The sequence below is a fragment of the Lacerta agilis genome, chromosome 17 (genome assembly GCF_009819535.1).
Source record: "Lacerta agilis isolate rLacAgi1 chromosome 17, rLacAgi1.pri, whole genome shotgun sequence".
Taxonomy (NCBI): domain Eukaryota; kingdom Metazoa; phylum Chordata; class Lepidosauria; order Squamata; family Lacertidae; genus Lacerta; species Lacerta agilis.
In genome coordinates, this window is record NC_046328.1 from 2,500,930 (window position 1) to 2,528,328 (window position 27,399).

Sequence of the window (27,399 nt, forward strand, 5' to 3'; positions counted from 1 at the left end):
GGGTTTCCCCAGCTACTCTGGGCAGCTTCCAACAAAATATTAAAATACAGTAGTGCGTCAAACATTAAAAGCTTCCCTAAACAGGGCTGCCTTAAGATGTCTTCTAAAAGTCAGATAGTTGTTTTTCTCTTTGACATCTGGTGGGAGGGCGTTCCACAGGGCGGGTGCCACTACCCAGAAGGCCCTCTGCCTAGTTCCCTGTAACTTGGCTTCTCATAGCGAGGGAACCGCCAGAAGGCCCTCGGCGCTGGACCTCAGTGTCCGGGCGGAAGGATGGGGGTGGAGACTCTCCTCGGGTATACTGAATGGGATGACCAATGTCCCAGGTTGGTGGGAACAACACGGTACCTCAGTGGTGGGGAACCCTGTGCACCTCCAGATGTGCCTGCTGGTTGGCCATGCTGGCTGGGCTGATGCGGATTTGCCCAAAGGCTCTCCAACACTGCCATGCTCCAAGCGGCCTTTTTTGAGTGTTGAGTGGAGAAGAGCTATAACTTCCCAAGTGCGTGACTAACATCTCTGATATTTTTGTCTGCAACTAAAATGAGAAATTGGTTCAAAGTCCCTCTTAGAAACTGACTGGCTGGACATTTGCAGCACTGACGGAGAGTCAGGGTCATGCTGTCACCCCCTCCTGAGTAGCCACAGCAGCAGGGGGTTTCTCTGTTGCAGGGAAGGGGAGATGGCACGCAATTGCTGGCTGGGGAGTGGGAAGAGCAACTGGTAAACTGCCAAGACTCATTCTGATTGTAAAGGTCACAAGCTTGGCTTTTCTCCCGCCCCCAAACGTTTTAGACCTTTATAATAAAATATACTGTATGTCCACATTGACCTGCATTATTTTTGTTTTCTGTTGTCTTTTGCATTATCTGCAAATCCCAATAGAGGCGGCTCGCTTGGGCAGATCTGCTGTGGTCAGGCTTTATTGTTTTTAGAGGGTGCTGAGGAGACATTTCTGTTGCTGGCTGCCTGCCTCTTGGGGACAGCTAGCGAGGCACATGCTTTTCTGGGATAAAACGGGGCCGCTGATACTTTATTTTGGCTGCAACACAGGAGTCCTCCTGGGTAATCAGGAGCATATATACTGCAGAAGAGCAGTAACGTACCTATGGGGGATCATTTCAGACTAAGTTCCTGGGCTCAACTGTGGTATAAAAGCCACTTGCCTCATGGCCTGATTTGGCCTCCTGACCATCTCCAGCTCTTGGGAATTGGCTAGTTCCTTCCAAGGCTGGATTTGGGCGCAGTGTGATGATGCCCTATTCCCACCAGCAGCCGCTGAGTGAACTAAAGAAATTTGGCTTTCCTAGACCAAGGATGGGGAACCTTTGGTCCTCCAGATATTGCTGGACTACAACTCCCATTATTCCTAATGGTTCTTATTATTACCATTGATTGCCTTCTATACTATTATCTTAACACAGTGTACAATAAAGACAATTAAAACAGTAAATATAAAACAAAACAAAGCTAAAACCATATAAAATAGAAATTCATGGCAAAGACCTGTTTATCCAGCAGGGAAAGCCTGTCAGAGAAAAAATGTCTTCAGCTCTTTACAGAAAGTGCAGATAGTGCATAGTGTCATATCTTGACAGGAATGCTCTTTTACAGAACAGGCAGCAGCCACGCTAAAAGCCCTGCTCTGAGTTGATGAGGAGTGGGCTTCTGAGATCTTTGGATCTTGCAGGAGAGCCTCTCCTGTAGACCAGAGCAATCTACAAGGGTGCATTAGGAATAAGGCAGTCCCTTACGTAACCTGGTCTCGATTATGTGTTAGTATCAACACTTTTAACTTGGCCTTGTAGCAGATTGGCAGCCATTGCAAATCCGCAAGCAAAACTGTTACATGCTCTCAGTAGTCCCCCCCCCCCCACAAATAACCAAGCTACCATGTTCTGCAGCTGCTGCTGCTTCTGGACCAACCCCAGAGGTAGCCCTACTGGCTGGGATTGATGGAAGGCCAAAGGTTCCCCACCCGCACCCTAGGCAATAGTAGGGAGGTTGGCAAAGAGATGTGGGACAGCCTCTTTCAAGAGCAGCTGCATGTCTTTCATAATGTTCATCCAACAATGCCTTTTGTTGGGCATGCTCTACAATGCTGGAGGTTGGCTCAGTAGCCCCTGATGCAGCCAGGGTTTCCAAGATGTCAGAAAGAGGTAAGTAGACAGACAGAATGTTGCTTGTGCCTGATCCCCTTGTCCTTTCTCTCCTTCCAGCCCCAAGGGTAATGTGCAGGCATCATTGCAGCTCAACTGTGCATAGCCCTTGGAAAGGTCCTTGGGCCTTCAGCTCTTTCCCCCTCCTTTTAGCATCCACCCTCAGGCAAAAAAGTCCAAGCAGGCTTGGGAGGGCTGTCTCTGTGTGCTTGGTGTAACTATTGTTCCAGCTATTAATAGCACCAGTCTGGCTTCATTCTCACATAACACTAAGCCATGGTTTGTCCAATCATTGGGGTTTAAAAAACAACAAGCAAACAGGGTGTTGTCTCATAGGCAAGCAAACAAGCTATGGTTTGTTTCTCCACATTTGGTTTACCAGCTGCTATTGCCTCCAATTTCTGTAGCTTGGTGAGCATCTGGGGTGGGGTGGCCAAATGATCCATGGTAAAGTAAGGTTGTTGGGGTTAGGCCTCACATCAAACCTTAGCTCAAAGCAGCCCTGGTTCATAAACCAACAAGGAACTCTGGCTTCATTTCATGATTTGTTGTCGGAAAACAAACCATGGTTAGTCACAGAATCATAGAATTGTAGAGCTGGAAAGGACCAAGAGGATCATCTAGTCGAACCCCCTGCAGTGCAGGAATCTTCTGCCCAATGCGGGGCTAGAACCCACAACCCTGAGATTAAGATTCTTATACTCTATCAACTGAGCTATCCCAATCAGCTGTGCTGCATTCACACATTCAAGCACATCATAGTTAAACTAAACAAACCATGGTTTAATGTAATGTGTGAACCAGGCTATTGTACAGAGGAGGACAGCTGGACCAAAATCCCTTCTATCGCAATTGGAATGATGTGAGGGCTGAGTGAACTGAACTTCCTTAATAATCTTCGACTGATGAATTGGCTGTTATGGGGTGGGGGTGGGGTGGAAATGACTTGATCTGTTCTTTCTCAAAATTTAACCGGCCAGTGAATTCTAGCCAGAATTTCAAGTTGACACTCTATCCATTGGAACAGGCAGGTTCACAATAGCTTAGGAAAGGCTTAGATCTACACTTGATGAAAATCATACAGGCTAGAAACTTGTCTTTTAAAAAACCAGTCATAATAAAAGGCGAGAGTTGCTTCAAAACCAACTGTTTTGCATGTGACCCACCCCAACCAGAATTCGTATGTGTCACATTTGTGTAAATCATTGCATCTGTGGGTGCTAGGGAATTTCAACCAATTGTGCAAGTAGTGATGAAGAGTTAGACCAGGGTGGGGAACCTCTTGCTCTTCAGATGTGGGGCTCAGTTTCCTATCATCCCTGGGTCTGTTGGGAGCTGGAGAGACCACAGCAGGTTCCCCAACCTTAATGGCAGACTCCGTGAGCACAGCAATGTCACATGCAAGTGCTCACACTTTTCTCTCTTCCCTTTTCAAAATCCCACAGCAGCAGCTGGAGGAGGAAGCAGCAAAGCCACTGGAGCCAGAGAAGCCCATCTCCCCTCCGCCTATTGAGTCCAAGCATCGCAGCCTGGTCCAAATAATCTATGATGAGAATCGGGTAAGTCCTGGGGTGCCTGATGCTTTGGGGGGAATGCTCTGCTCAGGCAACTCAGAGCTGGCCCCTTTAACGGGTCACGGTTATCCAAATTGCGCCCTTCTGTAAGATTCTCTTTATCTTGCCTAATTTATTCCGTAGTGTTTACTGTTTTGCACAATTTGTTCCTCACTTGGCTATCTCTGGGAGTGGGGCACAGGCCTGGATTTTTTATCTGCCCCTCGCCACAGGAAACTGCAGTCCTTTATTCGCTGGCTTCTTGAGATGCAGGCACCGCTGCCAACCCATCTAGTGTGTCTGGCACCTCTCTTCTCCCCTCTCCCTCCTGGGCTCTCCTACTTGCTAAAAGCAGGTCTCTCTTAATGCTAGCTTTGCAGGGCATTGCAGAGCAGCAGCACCAGCACTTCCCCTGGAGACTGGCTGCTTTTCCACCCGCCCACAAATACTGCGGTGTTTCTCTCTCAGATGCAAGTGAGCCTTTGAGCAACCGCCTGCGAGCTTCCTTTTTTGAGAGCTGACCTCATCGTTTCTCTCTGTCTTTTCCTCGTCAGCGCTCTCTTTCTCGCTGGAGAGGGAGAGTTCATGTAAGGACACCCACTGCAGCGTTTTCCCTTTCACGGCTTGTGCTGTGTCAAGAAAAGGCAAAGCCTCTCTCTTGAAAGGATCAATTAATGCGCAGCATCCTGGTTTTCTGGATCCTTTAAAGTCTCTCCCTTCCCCAAATCCTCTGGTGGGGAGGAAGGCCGGGAGAGGGTAACAGTTGGTGACAGAGAAGCTCCAAGCGTCTCTTTCAATGCCTTACTGCCTGCTGGCTTTTTAAAAATGCTTTTAAAAAGAGAAAGAAAAAGAAAAAACTCAGTGTGATGCAGTAATGTCTATTGGCTCTTGGGACTGTGTCTGTAAAAATCAATAAGATTAAATTTTAATTCCTTCTCTGTCTCAGCACTTGTATCTCTGAAAGGGCATAGCTGCCTGTCTAATACACACAACATTATGCTAAAAAATTGAGAGTTGAAATACTTTCTCCCCCACCCCAAGTAGTGAGTTCCTCCCCACCTCTAAAGAAGAAGGGCTGTACTGTTAAGTGTTGAATTAATTTTATTGGTAAATCTTATGAACACGCCCCCCCCCCGCGATGGTACAATCAAATTCATGGAGGTTTGGTCTGTGGGTGGCTATTAGGCAGGTAGGTAGGTGTAGCTTCTGAGTTTGAAGGTTGTGCCAAAGACTTCATGGACAAAGTGTGTTTTCAGGAGACACTGGACATAAGAATAATTGTTTTTATCATTCATGAATCAGTTAAACCCAGTAGAGTGGGGCCTTACTCCCTTGGGAAGTGGGACTACAATTGCAGCCCAAATCTCTGTGAATTTACAAGTAAAAAAAATGGCATTGTTCTAAATATTTCAAAACCACCTTACTTTTGTTTTTAGATGATGCATATGTTGGTGGACAGGATGTTTTAATGTAGGGTTTTTTAAATGTTGGTTTTAATGTATGTGTTTTTTGCTTAAAATATTGTAAGTTGCTTTGAGTTGCTGTGGCAAACAAAGCAACTCATTAACCATCATCATCATCATCATCATCAGGGAACTTTCTTAGTTGATCCAAAGTCTTTGGGTGTTTTTTTGGTTTTCAGTTCATTAGCCAAATAAACTAGTTGAAATATCCAGATAGAGTAATGGCAGGAGTGTAAAATATGTTTCTAATTGCTGGTAAAAAAAAGTCCTGGGAGTAGAAATGGAGAAGGAAAGCAGTTTTGTTTTCCCGTCAGGTTTATGGTATTTCATTGCCAGAACATAGAGACCTCACTCTCAGAAACCCACTGAAAGGAAATGTTCTTCTTTTGCACTCTGCAGAGGAAATGTTAGCCGCAGTCTCCAGAGCCATCCCCAGCAACCCATTTCCTCCTTACTGAGTCATCTGCATCTCGCTCTGTTAGAAACACCCACCTCCCATAAGAGGAGAACCCTGCTGGATCAGACCAAAGGGCCACCTGGGAGAGTAGAAGCTGCCTTGTACAGAGTCGGACCATTGGCCCACCAACTCAGTACTCTCTCTCTGCACTGAATGGCAAAAGCACTCTAGGGATTCAGGCAGAGGTTTCTCCTAGTTCTATGGGGCTGTACCAACATTTTGCCAGCCAAATATGTGTGACCTTGTTTTCTTGGCTGGGCAGAAAGAGGGGTGATCTGAAAGTGGGGGACACTGACATCAGTTGCTTGTCATGGTCAGATCACTTCCTGTTGAAGTTTGGACTTTCAGCACCTTTTCCCCTCTTGCAGAGGAAGGGGACCTATTAGTATGTTCCACCCATGTAGGCTGATGGAGGATTTTCCAGCTGATATAGGTGGCACTCCTGTCAAAGCCCCAGCCAACTTCTGAAGCATCTGAATGGCTCGCGCCATTGACAGTATCACCTCTGAGCTCCCTTTCCTGCTTTGTGGATCCCTCTTGGCTCTGTGGTATATGGTATACTCCAGAGCTTAGGGTGAGGAAACAAGCTGGAAAACTGCTTGGACACAAGTGGAGGAAGATCCAGCTGAATGCAACCAAACACTGGTGAGGGCTCATCATTGAGCCTACCTAGTGGCAGAAGAAGAAGAGTTTGGATTTGATATCCCGCTTTTTACTACCCGAAGGAGTCTCAAAGCGGCTAACATTCTCCTTTCCCTTCCTCCCCCACAACAAACACTCTGTGAGGTGAGTGGGGCTGAGAGACTTCAGAGAAGTGTGACTAGCCCAAGGTCACCCAGCAGCTGCATGTGGAGGAGTGGAGACACGAACCCGGTTCCCCAGATAACGAGTCTACCGCTCTTAACCACTACACCAAACTGGCAGGAAAGGCAGCAAAGAAGGCATACTCCATTGCTTGCTAATTGTGCCGTCCGGCAGAGCTTTTCTGAGTAGTGAAGGGCCTTTCACAGTCTGGCCTGAAAGAGGCGGCAGAACCAATGGTAGCTCGCTGTGACTTGTTTGCAAAGCATTTTGAGGGTGTTGGATGAGTTGGTACGGCTTGAGGATGCAGACAAGGTGCTTGAATCAGTCAGGGCGACTGCTTATGCTCTGGACCTTTGCCCCTCTTAGCTGATAAAAACTAGCAGGGATGGGACAGCTGACTGGGCCAGGGAGTTGATCAATGCCTCCTTGTGAGAGGGGGTGGTCCCAGTGGCGTAGCAAGGTTAACTGGTACCCGGGTGCGAATTTTTTTTGTCACCCCCCCCCCACATCCCCTTAAAAGAGAGGTTCAGGTGCAGGAAAGGGGAGAAGGAAGAACTGGAGGGGAGGATGGATAGGTCAGTGGGGACTAGTGAGAGGCAAGCAGAGGCCGTAAGGAGGAGGAGTGCAAACAGTGGGGCACTGAAATTTCAAGGGATACCATGGGATAGAGGGTGAACTGGGGTGACCTACCAAAGGGAGTATAGGAGAGCAACCACAGCTACCGTGTTTCTCCTAAAATAAGACACCGTCTTATATTTTTTTCCCCTCAACAAAACACTGTATGGCTTATTTTCAGGGGATGTCTTATTTTAACCGCATCACATCGGTACGCTGCATAGCCACGCCTCTCCAGGCTGTTTTAATGGGAGGTGCCGCATCACTATGGCTTATTTTCGGGGAACGGCTTATATTTCGCAAATGCATAGAAATCCTGCTATGGCTTATTTTATGGCCATGTCTTATTTTAGGAGAAACAGGGTAGGAGGGAGAGATGAGATTTGGGGGGGGGGGAGCCCACAAGAAAAGTATGGGTGCACTGGGGTCAAAAGTCATATGGGAGAAAGTGGGGGCAAGGAGAAGACTGAAGGGGTCCTAAAGGTGGAGGAGAGCACAGAGTGTGTGTAAGGATGGAAGGGATGGAGTATAGTCCGCCCCCCCCCCCAAGGTCTGAGGGACAGTGGACCGGCCCCCTGCTGAAAAAGTTAGCTCTTGCCTTTGCCTTTCAACTTCCTTTTTACCATCCCCTAATTGGGGGGAGTTACCTCTTTTGAAGGCAAAGGTGGCCATGCTGGATTTTCTTGGCATTTGGTCATTTACATGTATATTTAGTTTAAAATTTGATGTCTTGCATCAGGTCCTGGGCGCCACCAAAGATGAGTTCCGGGGTTGCCACCCTTCTTTTTTGTGACTGGATATGGGTAGTTGAAGTCACCCATAACTACAAGTATTGCATTCTTACCCAGCCTTGAGTCTTTGCCAGCCATTACTGAGAATTGAACTTGGGACCTTATGCATGCACAGCCTGTGCTCTTCCACTGAGCTATGGCACTTCCCCAGTTATAGGAATAGGAGGGAGGCCTGTTTTCCCAGCAAGGCTCTCTGTGTGTGTTTCCTGCCTCCATCCATGCAGAAAGCTGGATCCTGAATGGAAATGCTTATGCCTTGTTCTGAGGCATGGTGGAGCTGAGCAATGCTATAAATAAAATCCGGAGCATGGTTCAGCAGCCGCCTCTCTGGAATGGTGACTGGAACTATTCCAGGAAAAACACCTCCCTCTTTCTCTCAAAATAACTCCAGTTTCCTCATCTCTTCCCACTCGGCTTGCAAAAGCCTAAGCCCCCTCTGACAACCGCTGAAGCACACGAGTGACTCACAGGGCAATCCTAAACATGCTTTTTCGGGAGTAAGGCCCGATCGTTCAGTGAAGCTTGCTCCCCTCGCAAGTATGTCTAGATTGTAGCCTCAAGGAACTAGATCGCTTGCAGCGCCTCGTAGGCAAGTTATGTCATTTCCCAAGATGTTCTTGGATTTTATCTGTAGGTACACTCTGTCTCTCATCTCCCTTTTAGTTACTGAAATATTTTTACCCTGTCTTTTGACCCAGCAGGCCTGCAGGGGAATTTATAATCTGGTGAAAGGAAGGGGGAAGTTAAAGCATCACAGTAAAACAGCACAGTTTATTAAAGCAAACAGAGAAAGCCAACACTTCGTAGGCCAAAGCTGGAGAGCCACACTAGTCATCTGGGATGCAGTGGAGCAGCTGCCCTGCATGTAGAAGGTCCCCATTTCAGTCCCTGGCATCTCCAGGTGGTGTAATAATAATTGCTACTATTCTTATTTGGTTGCTTTTTTCCAGAAAGGTGAACTCAAAGCAGCTTACAAAAACAAGTGTAAAAACAAGAGTTAAACACCCTGAAATGCACATATATCCAGGAAATCCAACTCAACACACCCCACTGAAAAGATAAGCAGAAAATTGAGGTCTAAAGGACCTGGGTGCATACTCCACCCCCCCCCAAGTGCCTAATTATTATTAATAATAATTTTATTATTTATACACGCCCATTTGGCTTTGTTGCCCCAGCCTAGAAACAGAGGGTGATGGCTCCAGGCATACCTCCCTAGCAAGGTCATTCTTCAAATGGGGAGGCACCATTGAGAAAGCAGTGCAATGCACCTAGAGGGCACCAGGTTGGGAAGTGCTGGTATAGATAGTGCTAAGCTAGATGGGCCAATGGGCCAACTTAGTCCAAGGCAGCTTCCTATGTTCTGACAGGAGCCAGCCAGATGCCTTTGGAAGCCCACAAGTTGAGCATGAAGGCAACAGACCTCCCCTTTTGTTTGCCCCCACTGTTTGAAATTAATAGCAGATATCTCAGATGAGAGTCCTATTTTTTTCACTGTACAGTGGAGAAACCATAGTGGAGCTCATAGGACTGAACAAGGCAGGTTGCGACTGCACAGCACTTGCACGTTAGAAGTGCAACGGTGTGTTTCAGGGCACACCCACACCATACATTCAAAGCACACCCAGCACACATATAAAGGACCTGGCTTCCTTCAAGGAATCTTGGGAGCTGTATTTTGTTAAGGGTGCTAAGAATTGCAGCCCTGTTGGGGGAAACTGCAGTTCCTATGAGCCTTGGGGGGAAGCCACATGCTTCAAATGTGCTTTGGATATGCTTTGGATGTATGGTGTGGGTCTGCCCTGTTTGTGGGATTGAAAACTGGATGTATTGGGTGGGAAAATACCAGGTCTTGTTAAACCCCTAGCAGTTTGTTTCTGGCTCACAGGAATTTGAAATATCTTTCCCGTGCCTGATGATAATGTGCAGAAAACAGGACTTGCCCTAGTCCCCATCACAGAGCTGCTCAAAACCTGTATTTCCTATGGGTGAACCTGTGTGGATGGATGGCCAGAGGTTAGGTGAAGGGTGAAGGGCAAAGCAAAGCAAAGCACATGCTGTGCAGGCAAAAGGTTCCAAGCTCAACCCCCAGCTTCTCCAGGTAGGGCTGAGGAACACCCCCATTTGGAAACCCTGAGTGCAGTGCAGTGTAGTACAGTGTGGCAGTTGTATGGGAGTTGTGTCCAAAACATCTGGAGGGCGCCAAGTTGGGGAAGATAGCAGTGAGCTGGATGGGCCAATGGTTTGACCCAGTGTAAGGCAGCTTCCTGTGTTCCTGCGACTAAATGCACCACTTGGGGCTCATTGTTCAATGTGCTGTTTGCGTACAGAGGGGTTTCCCACAGTTGCTCCCCGCAGCAATCCTGCATAGGAAGGTTAAATCGAGATCCTGTGATTTGGCCTCACGCCGTTCAAGCACTGAGCTTCCGGCTTAAGCAAGGGTTTGAAACCAGATTCAACACTCACTACATCATCGCTCTGGTAAAAGAATAAAAGGCAACAGAATACGTTGCATGCTGTCCTGATTTCCAGGAACTCTGTGTTCCAAAAAGCTCCTCCTGGGGGTAATCTGACTAGCTCCTTAAATAATCAAATGTTTTAAGAACACTTTTCAAGCAGATTCCTATTGGGGTGTAGGAAGCAGAAGCCCCTTGGGACAGGGAAAGAGCTACGAGCATTGATTGCAGAGGTCTGCAGACTGCAGCTCATTAGATCATTCATGTCGGGGTGTCATTTTTCCAGGCTGCCTCACTGGCCGCATGTGAGGTTAGTTTCTTACTTTTTTGGTCCCAAATTGCTTTTTCAGGAAGGCTCTCTGAAGGCTTTAAGCACAGTGAGTTGGCAACTTCAGTACACCAAACTTTGATGCCCGTATCTTTAAGTGGCCCAGTGTGATATAGCACTGATCCGTAAGAACACAATAAGCTGCCTTATGCTGAGCCAGGCCATTAGTCTACTTGGCTCAGCATGTTGTCCACATTGGCTGGCAGCAGCTCCCCACCATTTCAGTCTGGGGGTCTTTCCCAGCCCTACCTGGAGATGCTGGGGGCTGAACTTGGGGCCTTCTGTATGCAAAGCAGGTGCTCTACCCTTGAGCTATGGCCCTGGGCTAGAGGCAGCATCATGCTGCTATTTGGCCTTCTGCATGATGGAGCAGTCAATGTCACCATCAAATTTATGCCGCTCTGGTATCTATTACTCAGTGACAGTAATGCCATTGACCCTGCAAGGTGTCTGAATGTGCAGTGATATTTCTGTCAGTGTTTGGTTGTTGTAATGACACTGTAGCGCCAGTAAGGAAGGGATAGAACAGTGTGATTCATTTATTTTGCCAGGATGCGCAGGTTTGGGAGATTCTGGCTGTGGGATTAATTGTATGGACAGATCCACACTACTTCCTGTCTTGCTGAATTTAACAGGAAGTCTCCATTGCTATGCATTGTTTCCTGCAAGAAAGTCTCCATGGCTGGGAGAGTTGGGCAGGGGAATTTTCTGAAGGATGTCCCTTTTGCTTTTTTATTAGCAGGAATTTGTCTACTACTTATTCTATGGGCAAAATATATTTTGCTTTGATGCCAAAGTGACTGTACAGTGGAAATCAGACCCCCGGAGGGAAGCTGTATATTTACATTCCAACTGTAGTGTTTATGTACAGATTGAATGGTAGAGGAAATATTTGGACTAGCATTTCCAGAAAAGAAAAAAAATATCACCGTCTCAGGGCCTGGTTTGAGGGCACATAACGCATTCACTTTGCTGAAGCTAAGCAGCTCTGGGTCTGTTCAGTGCCCGAATGTTAGACCACCTGGGGACCCAGTATTTGCCGCTTTGAATTGTATAATTGAAGAAAGGCAGGGTATAAATTAATGTTGTAGTATAGGTGGCAATGCAGTTTGTCCTGTGGATCTTTGGTGTTCTAGGAAGAGAGGCCATTTTCAGATATTAAAGGAAGACAGTTAATCATCTGTTAACACACACACAGTCACACACACAGTCACACTTGAGTGTGACCAAGAAACAAGCCAGGCTAAAATATGCAGATGAAGAAATAGGGCTATGTAAATAGAAGCTCTTTTTTGATTATGTCAAGTAGCCCGCAGTGACTGAGATCAGTGGGGTTTAACTTCCACTTAGTGGCAGATCCCCACCATATGTCCTGTGAACTGTAGTTTCCCACTCACAGAGCTACGATTCACAATAATGCCCCCAACAGGCTACAGTTCCCAGAATTCTTTGGGGGGAAATCACATGCTTTAAAAGTGCATTAGATGTGCTTTAGATGCATGGTGCAGATTTGCCCTGTGTCTCTAGGTGCACTTTGCATACCCTACTTTAAATTTGGTAGGCCTCCTAGGAGCCAGCCCCACTCATGGATATGTAAAGGTTCTCCTTAAACTTGTCTTGCTGAGATGTCCTTGATTCAAGTATGCTTACCCAGAGCCCTATGCCACACTTAGTTTTGATTCTGGTTGATGACGTTGATCCATAAACTTTATAAGTATTTGGAATACTAGGATTGAGTTTCTGATAAAAGAACTTTTCTGCACTTGCAGCAAGACTGGCGTGTGACTCAGTATGGCCTAGCTGACTTGCCGCTCTGCTATAAACATCCTTGTTCTTACCTACCCAGCAGCTCTGAGGGTGGGATCTGTACAGCTGATGGCTGTTTGCTCTTCACAATACTGCCTGCGTACACCAAGTGCACTCAGAAACATGCCTTTATACAGATCCATGGTGAGACGGTGTTTGGAATACTGTGCACAGCTCTAGTTGCTGCACTTCCCAAAGAATATTGCAGAGCTGGGGAATGGTCCAGAAAAGCGCAGCCAAAATGATCAAGGGGGTGGAGTGATTCCACTTTGAGGAAAGGCATTTTAGTTTAGAAAAAAGGCAAGTAAGCGGGGGATAAGATAGAGGTGTATAAAATAATGCATGTCATGCGGAACATGGATAGACTGACATTTTCCTTCCTCTGTCATAATACTAGAACTCATGGACATCTAGTGAGGCTGGATGTTGGGAGATTGAGGACACATAGAAGGAAGGACTTCTTCAATTCACCCCCACAGGAGGCAGAGATGGCCACCAAGGTGGATTAGGGCTTATCCACACATACCTTTTGACCCGCTCTTTCCAGGCAGAGGTCTGTGTTTTAATGCTCAGTGTCTGAGCATTTTTGGTTTTCCCCAGGATTTCCTTGCAAAAACTCGTGCTTTAAACCTGAATTGGAGCAAATGTCAACTTGGGTTGATGTTTGTTCCGATTGACCTTTAAAGAAGTGCTTGTACACAGAGTTTTAAATTGAGGTCCGTTCTTGGAAAGAGCGGAGGAAAGGTAAGTGTAGATAAGCCCTTAGATTAATTCATTGAGGATACAGCTATCTCTGGCTACTAGTCATGAAAACTGCCATATCAGGGGCAGTATGCCTTTGAATACCAGTCAGTGAGAACTACAGAGAGTGCTTATGTGCTCACGTCTTACTTGTCGGTTTCTCAGAGGCATCTTTGGTCTGATCTAGCACAGCTTTTGTGTGTTCTTATGTCCAGCGTGTATGGAGCTTTCTCTCTGCGAGAGGTTTGGCAGAGCTCTAAATGGGGAGTGTACTTTAAAAATAGCAGAATATATTTTGGTTTGTAGACACATTTAATTTAGCGATTGCTTCCAAGGAGGATTGCAAGAGAACACACAGCAGTAATAAAATTTGACACTCAAAATAATATCAGGTTGGCATTGTGGTGTATATAAAGCAGTAACACAGAACTCCCCCTCAACACAGTGCGAATATGCTCCATATGACCTTACGTTCGCAGTGTGTCACTGTATTCTGAATCCCCCTCTCTCTGGAAAGGAGACCTCAGCATGATGTAAGCAGAGCATAAATCTTACATGAATGTGCGCCCAGAACCAGTTGAAAGTGAGTCACACTTGAAATTAGTCATAGTAAACAGAAAGTCTGGCATGGCTGATTGTCAGCCCGCAGATGAGATCCTGCCCTGCAAATCAATTTCATCTGACCTATTACCTAATTTTAATGAAGATGCACTAAAGATGTGCAAAGGCTGTTACAGATAAATACCACAGAAGAGGTTTGGAAAAAATTAATGACACTGTCAGGCAGGATACTTTATTGCCAGTGTTGGATTCAAAAGTGATTAGCAAGTACTTTTTCCTAAGCTTACTGGTGTTCTAGGAAATGTAGAAAAAATTGAAGCTGAGTTTGTGCACGTTTGGTAGAGTTGTGATAAGGTTAGAACTCATGGGGAGAAAAAAAATTAAGGTAATGGAAGGTATGATTGGTTATTCCACTCCTACAAATCTATTACAAGTTCTCTTGGGCTGTTTGAAAGCAGATGCATGGCCAAAGTATTTTATTTTAAAGTAGAAAAATCTGTGAAGAGCAGCAAAAACATTATTAGCTGCTAAATGGCAAACTTCAGAAGTAATGAACAGGAGTGGGTTAGCAAAACATGGTATGTTGAGGAAATGTCTAAACTCACAGAAATAAGATTTACTTAAAAGTGCCTGACATGCTCTGGTCCATGGGGTCACGAAGAGTCGGACACGACTGAACAACTGAACAACAACAACATTATTGTTATTATTATTATACTAGTATGTCAGATTAGGGGAACAGGGACAAAGGCAGGAACAGTTTTAAGATTTGCCACCCCCCTTCATTGGTTAAATGAAGCAAAAACCTGCTTTCATAGTTATTTGTGTGTTTTAACTGTTGAAATAGTAAGGAAAAAATGTGATACAAAACTGATATATCTTATCTATGGAATGCAGGGGAGTTGTATCGTAAATAGTAAATTTTGGTATGTATTATGCGCTTGTATGTGAGGTGTGTGTGAATGGTTTTCTCCACAGTTTCATTTGTCAGGAAAAAGAGCATAGAGGGATAGAAACATCCAATCCAGCATTATCGTTTTCTGCATATGCACACAGGACACCTGAGCTGTGCCTGGGTGCAAACCTTTCATAACCCTGAAGCCTTCCTTGCTGTTCTCCTGCCTTTTGCAACCAACTGTGAAGAGTCTTGTCAGGTCACAAAATACGCTCCAGGCTTCTGGGCTGTTCTCTGGGGAGCAGAGATGTGCACAAGGAAAAGAGCTTCCTTTCCCTCCTGGAATTAGATCAATTTAAAACCCTATCACTCAGATTTGGTTTGACTCTGCTTGCACTCACACCCCTTTTCTGGTAGTGACTCACCCCCTCAGCCACCTTGTGGCTCCTTTGAAAGTCAGCCTGAAGTTGCGGACTCTGAAACCGGATTTTTTGTGGGTGGTAATTCAAGAGCTGACCACTGGATGGCGTGACCGGCTGTTTAACATGTCCAAGAGAGACGCTTTCATTGTACAGAGGTGTTCAGCAAAGACACTCAAATAAGCTTAGCAGTCACGGGATAAGAGGAGAAGGCCTCTTTTGTGAATCAGCAGCTGGTTAAAGGAACAGGAAGGTCAGAGTAGGAATAAATGGATAGTTCTCCCAGTGGCAGAGGTGTATTAAGTATACTCTTCTCCAAGGATCGGTGTTGGACCCTATCCTCCTAACTTGCTCATAAACGATCTATCGTTACAAATGTTTGTTTGAAATGCCTCCCTGTTTCTTTGTTGTAAGCCACTTCGAACATGATTGTGTGTGTGTGTGTGTGTGTGTGTGTGTGTAAGTAAAAGTGGCATACAGATAAAACGAATTGAAATGAATGAATGAATGTTAGGGGGTAAGCAGTGAGGTAGCCAAGCTTGCTGATGATACCAAATTGTTCAGGGTAGTTAGAATACAAAAAGGTGACAGGGAGCTCCCAAAGGCTGTCCCCAAAATGGAGGAACGGGCAACAAAATGGCAAATGCAGTTCAGCGCAAACAAGTGCAAAGTGATGCATGATGGGGCAAAATGTATTGCATGTCAGATGTACTCACCTGGGGTTTGAACCTGGTGGTGACTGACGATAAGAACGACAGCTTGGGGTTGACAAAGGGGTTGACCCAGTGTGTGGCAGCCATGGGAAAAGGTGGATTCTGCGCTAGGGATCATTAGGAAAGGGTTCAGCCACAACATTGCATCCAGTTTGGGTCATCTCACCTCAAACAGAATACAGTACTGCAGTGCTGGGAAGGATTCAGAAAAGGGCAACCAAATGATCAAGGGGCTGAAGCGGCTGCCCTGCGATGAATGGCTACAAGGTTTGAGGCTTTTCAGTTTAGAGAAAAGGTAAGAGGTGCATAAGATGAAGAACGGTGTGGAGAAAGTGAACAGAGAGAAGATTTTATTCTCACCAGAACCTGGTACCAGAACCTGGTACCAGAACCTGGGGCCATCCAACGAACCTGAATGTTGGAAGATTTAGGACAGACAACAGAAAAGGCTTTGCCATTGTTAACTCTGCATTTCGCTCCCTCAGGATATAGGGATGGCCAGCGACCGGAGGCTTTAAAAGAGGATCAGAATAGTTCATGGAGGATAATGGTCATTCGCCACAGTGGCTGTGCTCCCCCTATCCTTTCAGACGAAAGATGCATCTGAATATCAGTTGCTGATAGTCACAAGTAGGAACCACAAGTATCCACTGTGACCCCACATATTATTATAGTCAGGTCATAAGCATCTGACTGGCCATCGTGAGAACAGGAAACTGGACTCGATGGGCCTTTGGCCTGATCCACCAGGGCTCTCGTTATGTTCATAGGGCTCATTCTCCATAGCTTAAACTTGTGCCAGAGCTCCCTAGTGCTCGGCTCTGGCACCTGTTTACAGTGCAAGGGCTCTGTTTTGAAACCTATAGGTGAGAGTGCCCCTGAGCAAGCATAATTTGTTTATTTGCTTACTTACAAAAATATTTATACTGTATACAGCTATTCATAAACTTACTTCGTTGTTCTTTTTATATTTTTTTACTGCATTGTAAATCTCTGAGGAGGATTGTTGGTTCAAAACTATGGTTTGTCCTTATGAGACCCTACTACCCATTCTCCTTTACATCTCCTTCTAATGTGCGGCAAATAATAGCTTACTGTTTCATCCAGATATAGCAAACTGTGTTCTGCTCAAAACTTAAATTTTCTATATTTGACAGCCTATAGTTTGCTACAAATTAAAAAGTAGACACCCCCCACACCACATGAGCAAGAGAGGAGTGTTTGAGTCCAGGACTTCCGGCGAGGACGCCATCGCGGGCGGTTGTGGGTCGCTTCGGTAGCGAAGCGACTCAGGCCGACCCGGGGGTTGGAGCCCCGCTACCGCTAAGCGGGGCTCCGGTAAGCCGCGGGTCGAGCGTCCCGCGGCTTGGGCCCTCCGGCGAGCCCACCATAGCTCCGAACCCTTCCCTCGTTCCCCCTGTAAAGGGGGAGTGGGGGTGAAGGGACTACGGATATGGCAAGACAGTTATATCCCACAGAACAGACTATTGTGAACATGGCTAAATTAGAAGAGACCTTTTTTTTTATAAGAATTTATTGACATTTTCATTAAAAAAAACATATACCCACACCCACACCTACAAATATAAAACAAATACAAATATTGCCATGATTCTTCTTCTTATTCATATACATAAAGAAAAATTTCTATTTCTGAATCTTGACAGTTGACTTCCCCTGCCTTTTCACCTTCGGTTTTAAGTCCATAATCTACTTTAATAACAACGTCTCTCTAAAAATTAAATTCATTTAAAGAAACAATCATCTTAATCTATAATAGCTGATAATAAACAATCATCTTAATCTTTAATAGCTAATATTAGCTAATAATAACTAATAATAAACAATCATCTTATTCTGTAGTAGTTAATAGTAAATCCTTAAATCTTAACAAATTATTCTTATAACAGATCTATACTAACTTCTTCTATCCCTTATACTGCTGCTAATAACATGAAATTCCAAATATCCCTTTTCTTATTAAAAAAAAGAACAAAATAAAACTTACAGTCTTCACCCTCCGATTTCAGATTACCATAACAGACCATTTAGATTTTACACTTAATAATTCACCCTACTCCCCCTCTGTCCATTGTCCATTTCCATCTATCACCGGAACCAATCTTCCAATTTTCCTCTTTTCTTATCCATCCACAGATCCAGACACAGTTCCCAACAGACCTTGCATCGAGCATCAAGGTACACATCTCATCTTTCGGCTTCTCCGCTTCAATGTTGCATTCTTCTTCTATTTGTAGAAATCTTGATTCTTTGTCCCTTACTCCCGAGCTCACACCTCGGGGGCTGGATATAACAGTTCTTACCGTCCCGGGGCTGCCACCCCCGTAGGACGTGTATTTTTCCCGGAGTCGCCCTGTCATTTCTCTCCATCCTTCAAACATCCCTTTCAGCTCTTTGCCAAGGTTTTCTTCCATGGTGTCAAAAACTTGGAAAGCCTCCTCTGTGGGAAGTAATTTTTTTTTTCATGTCCCCACTCAAGACCTTCAATTTCCGATTAAGCAGTTCCAGCTTCAAGATAGTAAGCCTTTGTTCATCCGTTAGTCCAGAGTTCAAAACAAGTTCAAAAACAAAGTCCAACATGTTGAGAAAGGGGATGGGTATCAAATTTCAGTTTCTATTTCTATGTTCTCCCTTTTGTACCAGTAGTTTTCCACTTCAACTCAAACTTTTCGCAGCCATTTCCCCTGAAACCAGGGCGCAAAGACCGACATTTTAAAGGGGGATATTTTCCACAAACTTGCTCCCCAAGGGGAGATCTAAAAAGTCTCACTTGTTAAAGTTCAGATACTTTGTAACCATCTCTGTAACAGCAGCCTCTTAAACTGGTTATTTTCTTTTCCCCGAAGGGAGGGAGGCAGGCTTCCTTTCCAAACGTCCCCCGGATCGTTAATAGAGCACAGAAAGTAGTCCAATCAAATACTCAAGACCACCGGGTTTCTTTAGTTCCGAACATAACAGGTAGAACTTTGACGCTCGTCGCGGGGGTGACCGCCGCTTTGCGTCCCGGTTGGGGCATGTCCCCTATAGCCCGGCTCCGTTGTCCCTTCACCCCCACTCCCCCTTTACAGGGGGAGCGAGGGAAGGGTTCAGAGCCATAATGGGCACAGCCAGGGAGCCCGGGGTGCGGGACGCTCTTCCCGCACCCCACCGGAGCCCCGCTTTGCGGTAGCGGGGCTCCAACCCCCGGGACGGACTGGGTCGCCTCGCAGCCGAGGCAACCCACGACCGCTCCGCGATGGCGTCGCCGCCGGAACTAAATTAGAAGAGACCTTTGACAAGGAGCTAAAGGGGATTCTTGAAGTACAAAATACATTGTTTTTGCAACTCCGAAGAGATGGAACGTCCTGTTGGAGTGAGAGTCCCAGGATTAGGAGACAATCTATATCCAATTTCTGGGGTGAGGGCCCAGGAATGATGGGGAAAAGACTTATTTGTTTACAATCAAAAGATGAATGGAATTTCGAAGCGGAGATGCTGGAAAATGAGGATCGGTGTACCCTGATGCTCCCTGCAAAGACTGTAATAGACTGTGTCTGGATATGTGGATTTACAGGAAAAGAGGATATTCTGGAAATTGGTCGAGGTGTAAGTTGGAGGAGCATCCGGGGGGAAGTCCCGAGATGGCGTAAGAAAATGGTCAGAAAAGGGATAGGGTGAAATATATTAAGGACAGAAATTAGGATGGTTAATTATGGTACCCTGAAGTCGGCGTGTTAAGATTTTAAGCTTTGAACTAGAGAAGAGATATTTGAATCTTTGTGTTATTAGCAGCAGTCTAAGTGAAAGAAGATGTCTGATATGATATGATATAAGAAGTAATATGTTATGTTATAAAGTTGTACTATTAACTATTGTGAAGTAATATTTGGAATAGATCCGATACAAAATAAGAAGTGATAGATTATTTTGGAGTAAAAATAAGATTATAAGAAGCTTGTTTAGTTAGATTTACTAATGATTTAATTTTAGTGATGAGAAGTTACCAAAGTAAATTTGATCTGGAACCAAAGGAGAGGAAAACGGGGGAAGTCGCTAAGTAGTGATGTGAACAAGAAAAGTTTTTTTTTTTTTTGTGAAACAAGAATAAGAATTGTTGGTGTATTTTGTTTTGTTGTGTTTTGAGGGTGGGGTCTGTGTTTGATGTGTTGTGGGTGTATGTGTTATATTGTTCTTTGTATTGAAAAACCAATAAATTCTTTTTTTTTTTTTAAAAAGGAGTGTTTGAGTCCAATACATTATCCAGTTCATTTGCATATGACAAAACAATGGTTTATGTCTGAATGCCACAGAAAGCCATAATTTGCATGATGAAAATTAGCTTCAGAGATACGCTGGCTTGTGTGTGCCCTTTCCCTTCTCTAGTGTGATTGTGATGAGGTCTTATAAAACCCTTCTTACAGCCCGCAAACTGAGTTAATCTAAACTATGGTTTGTTTGAAACAAGACAACTTCAAACCATGGGTTATGAAGCTTGCTTGTTTAAACAAACCATTAACCACAGCTTAAGAGTTTGAGCCCTACACTAAATTGTTCCTAATTGAAATCAGAAGTGAAAACTTCCAAATGTTTCATGTCTATGCTGGAGGAGGAATAGGAAGCAGGAAATTTGCTGGCTCACTGTGTGTTCTTCTTGTCACACTAAACTGCAGTATAGTTGAAACACAAACGTTGTCTTTTTATTAATTGCAGTGCCTAGTTTTTAATTTGATGCTAACTAATTGGGAGATATATATAATGAGATTATTACAAACTACATTCCCATGGTTGCATACTGAAAACTGCCAATGCTGATAAGAACTCCCTGTTAACAAGCATGGTCAAGGAATAATATCCACTCCTTTTGGTGCCATGCACTGGGAAGCTGAAAGGCTGTTAGGCCAGAGCAGGTTTTCCTCAAATGATCTTGATGAGGCATCCACAGAGAGGGATGAACCAACTTCCCTTGCTCAGTGTGTTGCTCCCGTAAGGTGCCTTAAACCCCATGCTCCGTTTGTTGAACGATTTGTCTCCAGGCCCTTCTGTTCCTGGACCTGCCCTCTTTGCTTTCGTTCCTCATTGGCTTTTTAGGTAGCAGGTTTACCAGGCTGTTAGTAAGAATCATCAGGGAAAGCAGCCTGTGTGTTAGTGGAAAGGTCATCTTTTATTTAATGGCTTGGGTGCCGTGGGCCCGTGACTCTTCCAAGCCCTGTTCTGACATGTGCCCTCAAGAGCACGTGTGCTCGTTTCATGTATATTTTTGTGAGCTTGGGGAGGAAAAGAGCAGGAAGATGAAGAGGAGAGGGAGGAGTGCTGGTGGGTGGGTAAGGGCAGATGACCCAAGGATGGTGGTGCTACTGTGATCACATCCTTTTGACAAGGCCGGTTCCTGGAAAAGGAGGCATGGCAAAGCAGACCTTCCCCTCTCTCTTGGATAGCCACTGAAGTGATTGCACAATACCCAGACAATTTGAAAGTGAAAGAGAATTCATTTGTTGCAGGGAGAGAGAGAAAGAAAGGCTTTTTGGTGTGTGAGTGTCTTATGCTAGATTGCCACTTAGGCACCGCAAGCGGAGTATATCCTTTTCCCCGCCCCATGGTTCATTTTTGCAGCTGAGACCTTGAAGCATACTTGAGAGTTTTCTCCTGTGTGTGTGTGTGTGTGTGTCTTGTTTGGGCTTTTCAACTTGGCAGCCATTCAAACCCTTCCCAGTCTGTAACCTTGTAGAGTGTGTGGGAGGGTTTTTTCCTCTCTCTCTTGCTGTCTCTGCCTCTCTCTTTGTGCTTTTAACCTTTATCCTCTTGCCTTGGGGAAGGGTGGGGAGGGAAATGAACTTAAATTTGTAGGCCCTTTGCCTTTGAGGGACAATTTGGGGAGGGGGAGGGAGGCAAGTGAAACCTGCAAGTTTGGGACTCCAGTCGTTAAGTCATTTAGCATTCTCCTATTTTCCTTTTCATGTTGCAGAAAAAAGCAGAAGCCGCACACAGAATTCTGGAAGGGCTGGGACCTCAGGTGGAGTTGGTAAGTTTGTCTGGGCATTTTAACAAATATACAGACTGTGTTTTTCTCTCTCCCTACAGCCACACCCACCTACCCTGCATACTTCCTTTCTCCCCCCCCCCCTTACTTGTCATCCTTGGAGTTTTGGAGGGTAGCCAAATGGTTGAGAAGGAGGTAGACTGACTCCAGCATCTGCATGGTGGCGAGATCTGCAAGGAAGCCTCTGCCTGATTTCAGAATGGTCTGCTGGCCTGAGTCTGGTGCAGGAAGCTTATCAGGGCCAATGGGCTGAGAACACTGAGAATGTAGAGGAAGCTGCCTTACACTGGCCCATTCACTCCAGTATTGTCTGCACTGGCATGACTTATTTTTGAGAAACCTATGTTGGGTCTTAGTAATCATAGCATCCTTATCTAAATGCTCACAGACCAACTGTTGAACTGTCTGTTCTAGGACCTTCCCTGGTATCGATGTTAAGCTTACCAGTTAGTATTTACCTGGGTTTTCCTTTTCCTTGCCCCCCCCCCTTGAAGATGGGGACATTTGCTTGCCTCCAGTCTGTAGGCACCTCAACTGTTCTCCAAGAACAGCAAGCTCCTTTAGTACCCTTGGATTCAGCTCATCAGACCCTGGAGATTCAAATTCATCTAAAGTAGCTAGGTGTTCCCTTTCTACCTCTTTGCCTACCTTAGGCTGCAGCTCCCTCCTTACATCATTTATTCTGTTATCACCAGGTTGGACATTGCTTTCCTTTTAGGTGAAGACAGAAGCAAAGTAAGTGTTGAGTAGTTCCACCATTTCTCTGTCACCTAATACCGGTAGCATTTCTCTGTCTTCCCCATGCAGGGGACCTACCATTTGCTTGTTCTTCCTCTTATTTTGGAAGTAGCCAAAGAAACCTTCATTCAAAAAGCTCATTATGAGCTTTAGCCAGCCATGAGCCATGCAACTGTCAGCTACTCGTGTGTACTCCTCCTTTTATGATTTCCCCTTTCTTCCATTTCTTATACATGCCCTTCTTACCTCTCAGCTCATCTGTAAGCTCCTTATGCAGCTGCACCAGTTTCCTTACTTCCCACTTTTCTTACTTTTGGAATTGTCTGTATTTGAGCCTTCAATATTTCTCCTTTTAGAAACTCCTATCCTTCTTAGACTCTCTTCTCATTGAGTATTTCTGATAACGGGATCACACCCAGTAGTTCCTTCAGCTTTTCGAAATTGACCTTTTAAATTCCAGAGTGTGTATCCAACTACACTCAGTTTTCCCTTGCCTCTGTATCCTGAAACCCAGGAAAACATGATCACTCCCCCCCCCCAAGGTTCTGAGTGCTTCCACTTCATCAATAAGTTCCTCCCTATTGGTGAGGACCAGGTCCAAGATAGGGGATCCCCTTGTTGGTTCTTCCACCTTCTGGGAATTGTCAGCGAGGCAATGGAGGAATTTGTCAGGCCGTAAAACTCTTGGCAGAGTTTGAGTCCCAACAGATATTGGGGAAGTTGAAGTCCCCCATGATTACTATTTCTCTCTTTTTTGAATGTTTGGGAATCTGCTCTAGTAAGGCATCATCCAAGTCTTCAGTCTGGTTTGGCGGTCTATAGCAGACACCCACAGTAAGGTCCCTGTTGTTTCTCTCCCCTACAATTTTTACGCATATGCTCTCAGTCTGCTTTTCATGCTCCAGGTCATGGATTTCTTCACAAGTGTCCACATCCTTTCTATATAATGCTACTCCTCCTACCTTCCTGTTTGGTCTATTCCTTTTGAACAGGTTATACCCCTCAATTCCTACATGAAATTCGTTAAATTTAGCCTGCCCAGTGGCTGCAGGAAGCAGCTGGATGTAAATTGCACAGTGAATTGTGGAAAGGGCTCCTTTTGGTCTTTGGCTGCTGCCTTTCATGTCCGGTCGTGGCACTCTGGTCGCTGTCTGTGGTTACTAGGCAGCTGTGATGATGCCTTTGGGCTGCAGTACGTAAGCGACTTGTACTGTGGCTTATCACCCTGCCTATGAAAGAAAGCCACCTAGAGAGCACCTTCATAAATGGTCTCAGCTCCCTTAACAAACTACAATTCCCAGGATTCTTGGGGGAGGGGGGCTTGACTTTTAAAATGGTGAAAGGGAGCTTTCACTGTATAGTGTAGATGTGCCCCATTTTACAGTAGCCCATACAATGACAGCTATGTTAACATAGTATGCTATTAGTTTCTGTTGGTTGGGTCTGTACATAAAGTTAAATACCCCACAAGGATCACACCCCTAGTACTTACACCTGTGGCTTTGTAGATTTTGCAGTTCAAGTGTGGAACATTGGTACTGGCAGTGTAGAACATGCCCACTGGCAGATCACAGTTTGTTTGTTTTTTAAAAAAAGATTAAAGTGACTGTTTTAGTCCTTAGGATTGTGGAGGGGAGTGTCTCAGCAGAATTTTCAGTGATTAGTGGGTGGGACCAGTGCTCATTACCGGTATAACTCTTTGCCTCTCCTCTGTGATTGACAGAAGGTGAATTTGGATTCAAGTCACATCACATGTATAATTTCAATCTGAGTTGAAATAATTCATTTTCCTTGGTGCAGAATTTGCATTTCACTGAAACAGATTTCCTTTTTAATTGTCTAAGCCCTTCTTGTGGCTACTCTGGCACACGAGAGTGTGTTTGTACAGATTTTGGGAATAATGTGCTATATACTCAGTGGCAATAGTGTGCGCCCCCCCCCCAACAGGGATGGAGCGTGCTAAGCCAGCCACCAGGTGATGGCAGGGTGAGGAAGATGAAGAGCACTCTCCCCACCCTGTCCCTGCCCAATGCGTGGGCATCTGTCGGGCTGGGTGAGAGTTAAGGGCTCCCTCACCCAGCCCCCGCTGCTGACGGGTGCTCATATGCTGCGCGGGATGGGTGCAGAGGCTGCTCTTCACTGGGTAGAAGTGAGGCGCAGAGGGTGAAGAGCACCCCCTATGCTCTGTCCCTGCAAGGCATGTGAGTGCCTGCCCGCCAGTGGGTGGGTGGGGCAGGGCGCGGAGGGTGCTCTTCACCTTCAGAGGGAGCTCTCCGCACTCACCCAGTCCCCGTTGCTGATGGGAGGCCGCTTGGGTGCTGGGCGCATATGGGGGTGCCTGGTTTGCCCCTCTTCCCCCAATTCTGTGCCGGGGCCATCCCCCCCCCCAAACTATTCCAGTCTATATACTACAAATGATTTCTGATGGTAATCCACACAGGAAGCTGCACAATACCAAACCGCTAGGCCTAGTCTACCAATGTCTCCCTTTTTTAGGATTGATATTGTTGAGATTTTAGGGGATTTTACCACAAGATTGTTGAGCTTTTTTAGGATTAAGCAGCACAAAACACTTTTGAACTAGCCTTTGGATCCGATCACAGGCAGCACAGATGAAGACAAACGGCAGGCAGGTGTCACAGACGACCTGCCGGAGGCAGTGCAAGCCAAATGGCAGGCGGGAGAAAAAGCCAACTGCCGGTCACCAGTGTGATGCGGTTGCCAGCAGGGATACAAAAGAGGGCACATACGAGAGCCGGCGGGTGGCCGGGACCCAAAGCTGCATGCAGGGTACTTGCACAAGCCATTCAAGCAGCCAGGATAGAGAGGCAGGCGCATGCATAAGACAGCAGCTGGGCGGGTCCTAGAGCTGCACGCAGGGCGCATGCGCGAGCCGCCCAACAAAAGTGGGGAGCTCCAGGAGCCGCCAACGGCAAGCAGCTGCAAGAGCCAACCGGAGGGCGGGCGCGCAAGCCGCAGTGCCTGTGGGGCCGGATTAAACTGACCAGTGGGCCGGATTTGGCCCATGCAACAGACTATGGACATGCCTGAATTGAACATACAGTATAAGCTGTCTGGATGCCGACCTAGATACCCACCCAAAATTGACAGCTGTATGAAATAAGTTTCAATGTAGCTAGGGCAGTAAGGTCTTCAGACCATTGCATTATAGTTGGTGAATATTTATCCTTCCAGTCTCTCTTAGTTTTAGACGTATTGTTAAATCTATGCTTCTATTCCCACATGCAAGGCATCACTTGATGCTGCAGTCATCCAGTGCTGTAAATGCAGGGCCCCAGCACTGAGGAAGCAAACAGTGATCCATCTGGTGATGGGAATCATCTGGCTTCACTCGTAACATTTCCTTGCTCAGATGGCTTCATGAAATGATTCCACGGTTTGCATGCAGCGAAATGCTCCCCAAAGTGTGACTGTGATTAATTTCCATAGAACACTTTGTTGGGGTCAATGCACAGACAACCATGTCTGTGATACGGTGCAAAGTGAGGGAGTTCTGAAGGTAAATGGCTGATGAAGCCTCCACCTAGCTCCATCAAGAGGAGACATGACCTATGAAGCTGCCATGCCTCAATCCCGCATTCCCCAACCCTGTGCTCTCCAGGTGTTACTGGACTAACTCCTACCAGCAGCACCTAGCATGGCCCAGTGGCCAAGGAGGATGTGCCTCATTACAGATTATTATTTTTTAAAAAAATACATGTTCAGACAGAAAGTCCTTCTCTCTGACTTCCTAGTTTTCTGTTTTGTTTTTTAAATGCATGGGGGTTATTCAAACCGTAACCCATCTACCTGTGTGGTGTAGCAGTGCATCCCAGGAGAAGCTGTGCCATTTGTTCTGCCTGGCTTCCACTCGATTCATTTTCAAACTTTCACTCTGAAACTTTGTTTGAGGAAATCCCCTGTGCAAGTCGCTTTCACTAATTTGTGCTGGCCTCCACTTGCACAGCAGACAGGGAGAATTTGTCGCGCTGACCCCGAAAAAATTGGGACATTCTGCAGCTTCCCAACTCATGACTAGTGTTCGGCTCCGAAGGCCCTGGTTGCATTACTCATCTGGAAGCAACCCAAGTATGGCCATAATTTTGATGAATGATTCATAAGCGAAGTGTTAGTCATGTCTGAGGAGGTAGCTGCTTAAGGTGGCCTTGAGGGCACTTTGTTCCTTCTCCTTAAGTGAGAAGGCCCAGAGAAGTCACAGGATGACAGGATGTTTCCCCAGAAGGGCTTCAGTCTCATTCACGCATTGGGTTGGTCTGGACTTTGTTGTTTTTAAAATGCAAGAATCACACAGCCGCTCCTCCACCTCCCCTAGGGCTGTCTTATTTTGACTTGCAGTGACACTCCAGCAGCGGTTCCAGCAGGTGTTTTAATAGCCAATATGTTTTGAAGTGGCAGTGCCACTAGAGATTGAACATGTAGTCTTTAGACATGCAAAATATATTTCTGGGGGAAGGCAAGGAGGAGAGGGCGCTCTCTCTTTTAAAAAAACAACAGAAACAGAGCTTTACTGTACAGGTTGGTGTTCTCCACAGTCTCTGAATTCTGTTGTAGTACATGAAAGGAATTCAGCATTGAGTTGTCTGTGTTGAAAATACCACAAGTCTCTCTGTTGGTTTTGCTGCAACAGACTAACATAGCTGCCCACCTGGAAATTAGGGAAAGAGATCCTGGGTATGTGTGTGTGCATATTTTTAAAGTTACTGGACTGTATTTATTGACCTTACGGTTTTTTGTGGTTTTCCAATGATGTTTTCTTTATAGTTTTGTTGTTTTCTGTCTGAAAAATTAAACGGATAGAGAGGATAGAAGTGGGGAGAGCCCTGTAACAGTGGGTGGAGGGGG

At 45.7% G+C, this 27,399-nt stretch overlaps 1 protein-coding gene across 1 annotated transcript in view; it reads left to right on the forward strand.

Annotated features, from left to right (window-relative positions):
* Positions 1 to 27,399, forward strand: part of NCOR2 (nuclear receptor corepressor 2) — a 355,588-nt gene that overhangs the window by 145,001 nt on the left and 183,188 nt on the right. Inside the window, 2 exon segments of the mRNA XM_033174224.1 lie at positions 3,605 to 3,718; positions 21,724 to 21,780. Of these exon segments, the coding sequence (XP_033030115.1) occupies positions 3,605 to 3,718; positions 21,724 to 21,780 (171 nt within the window).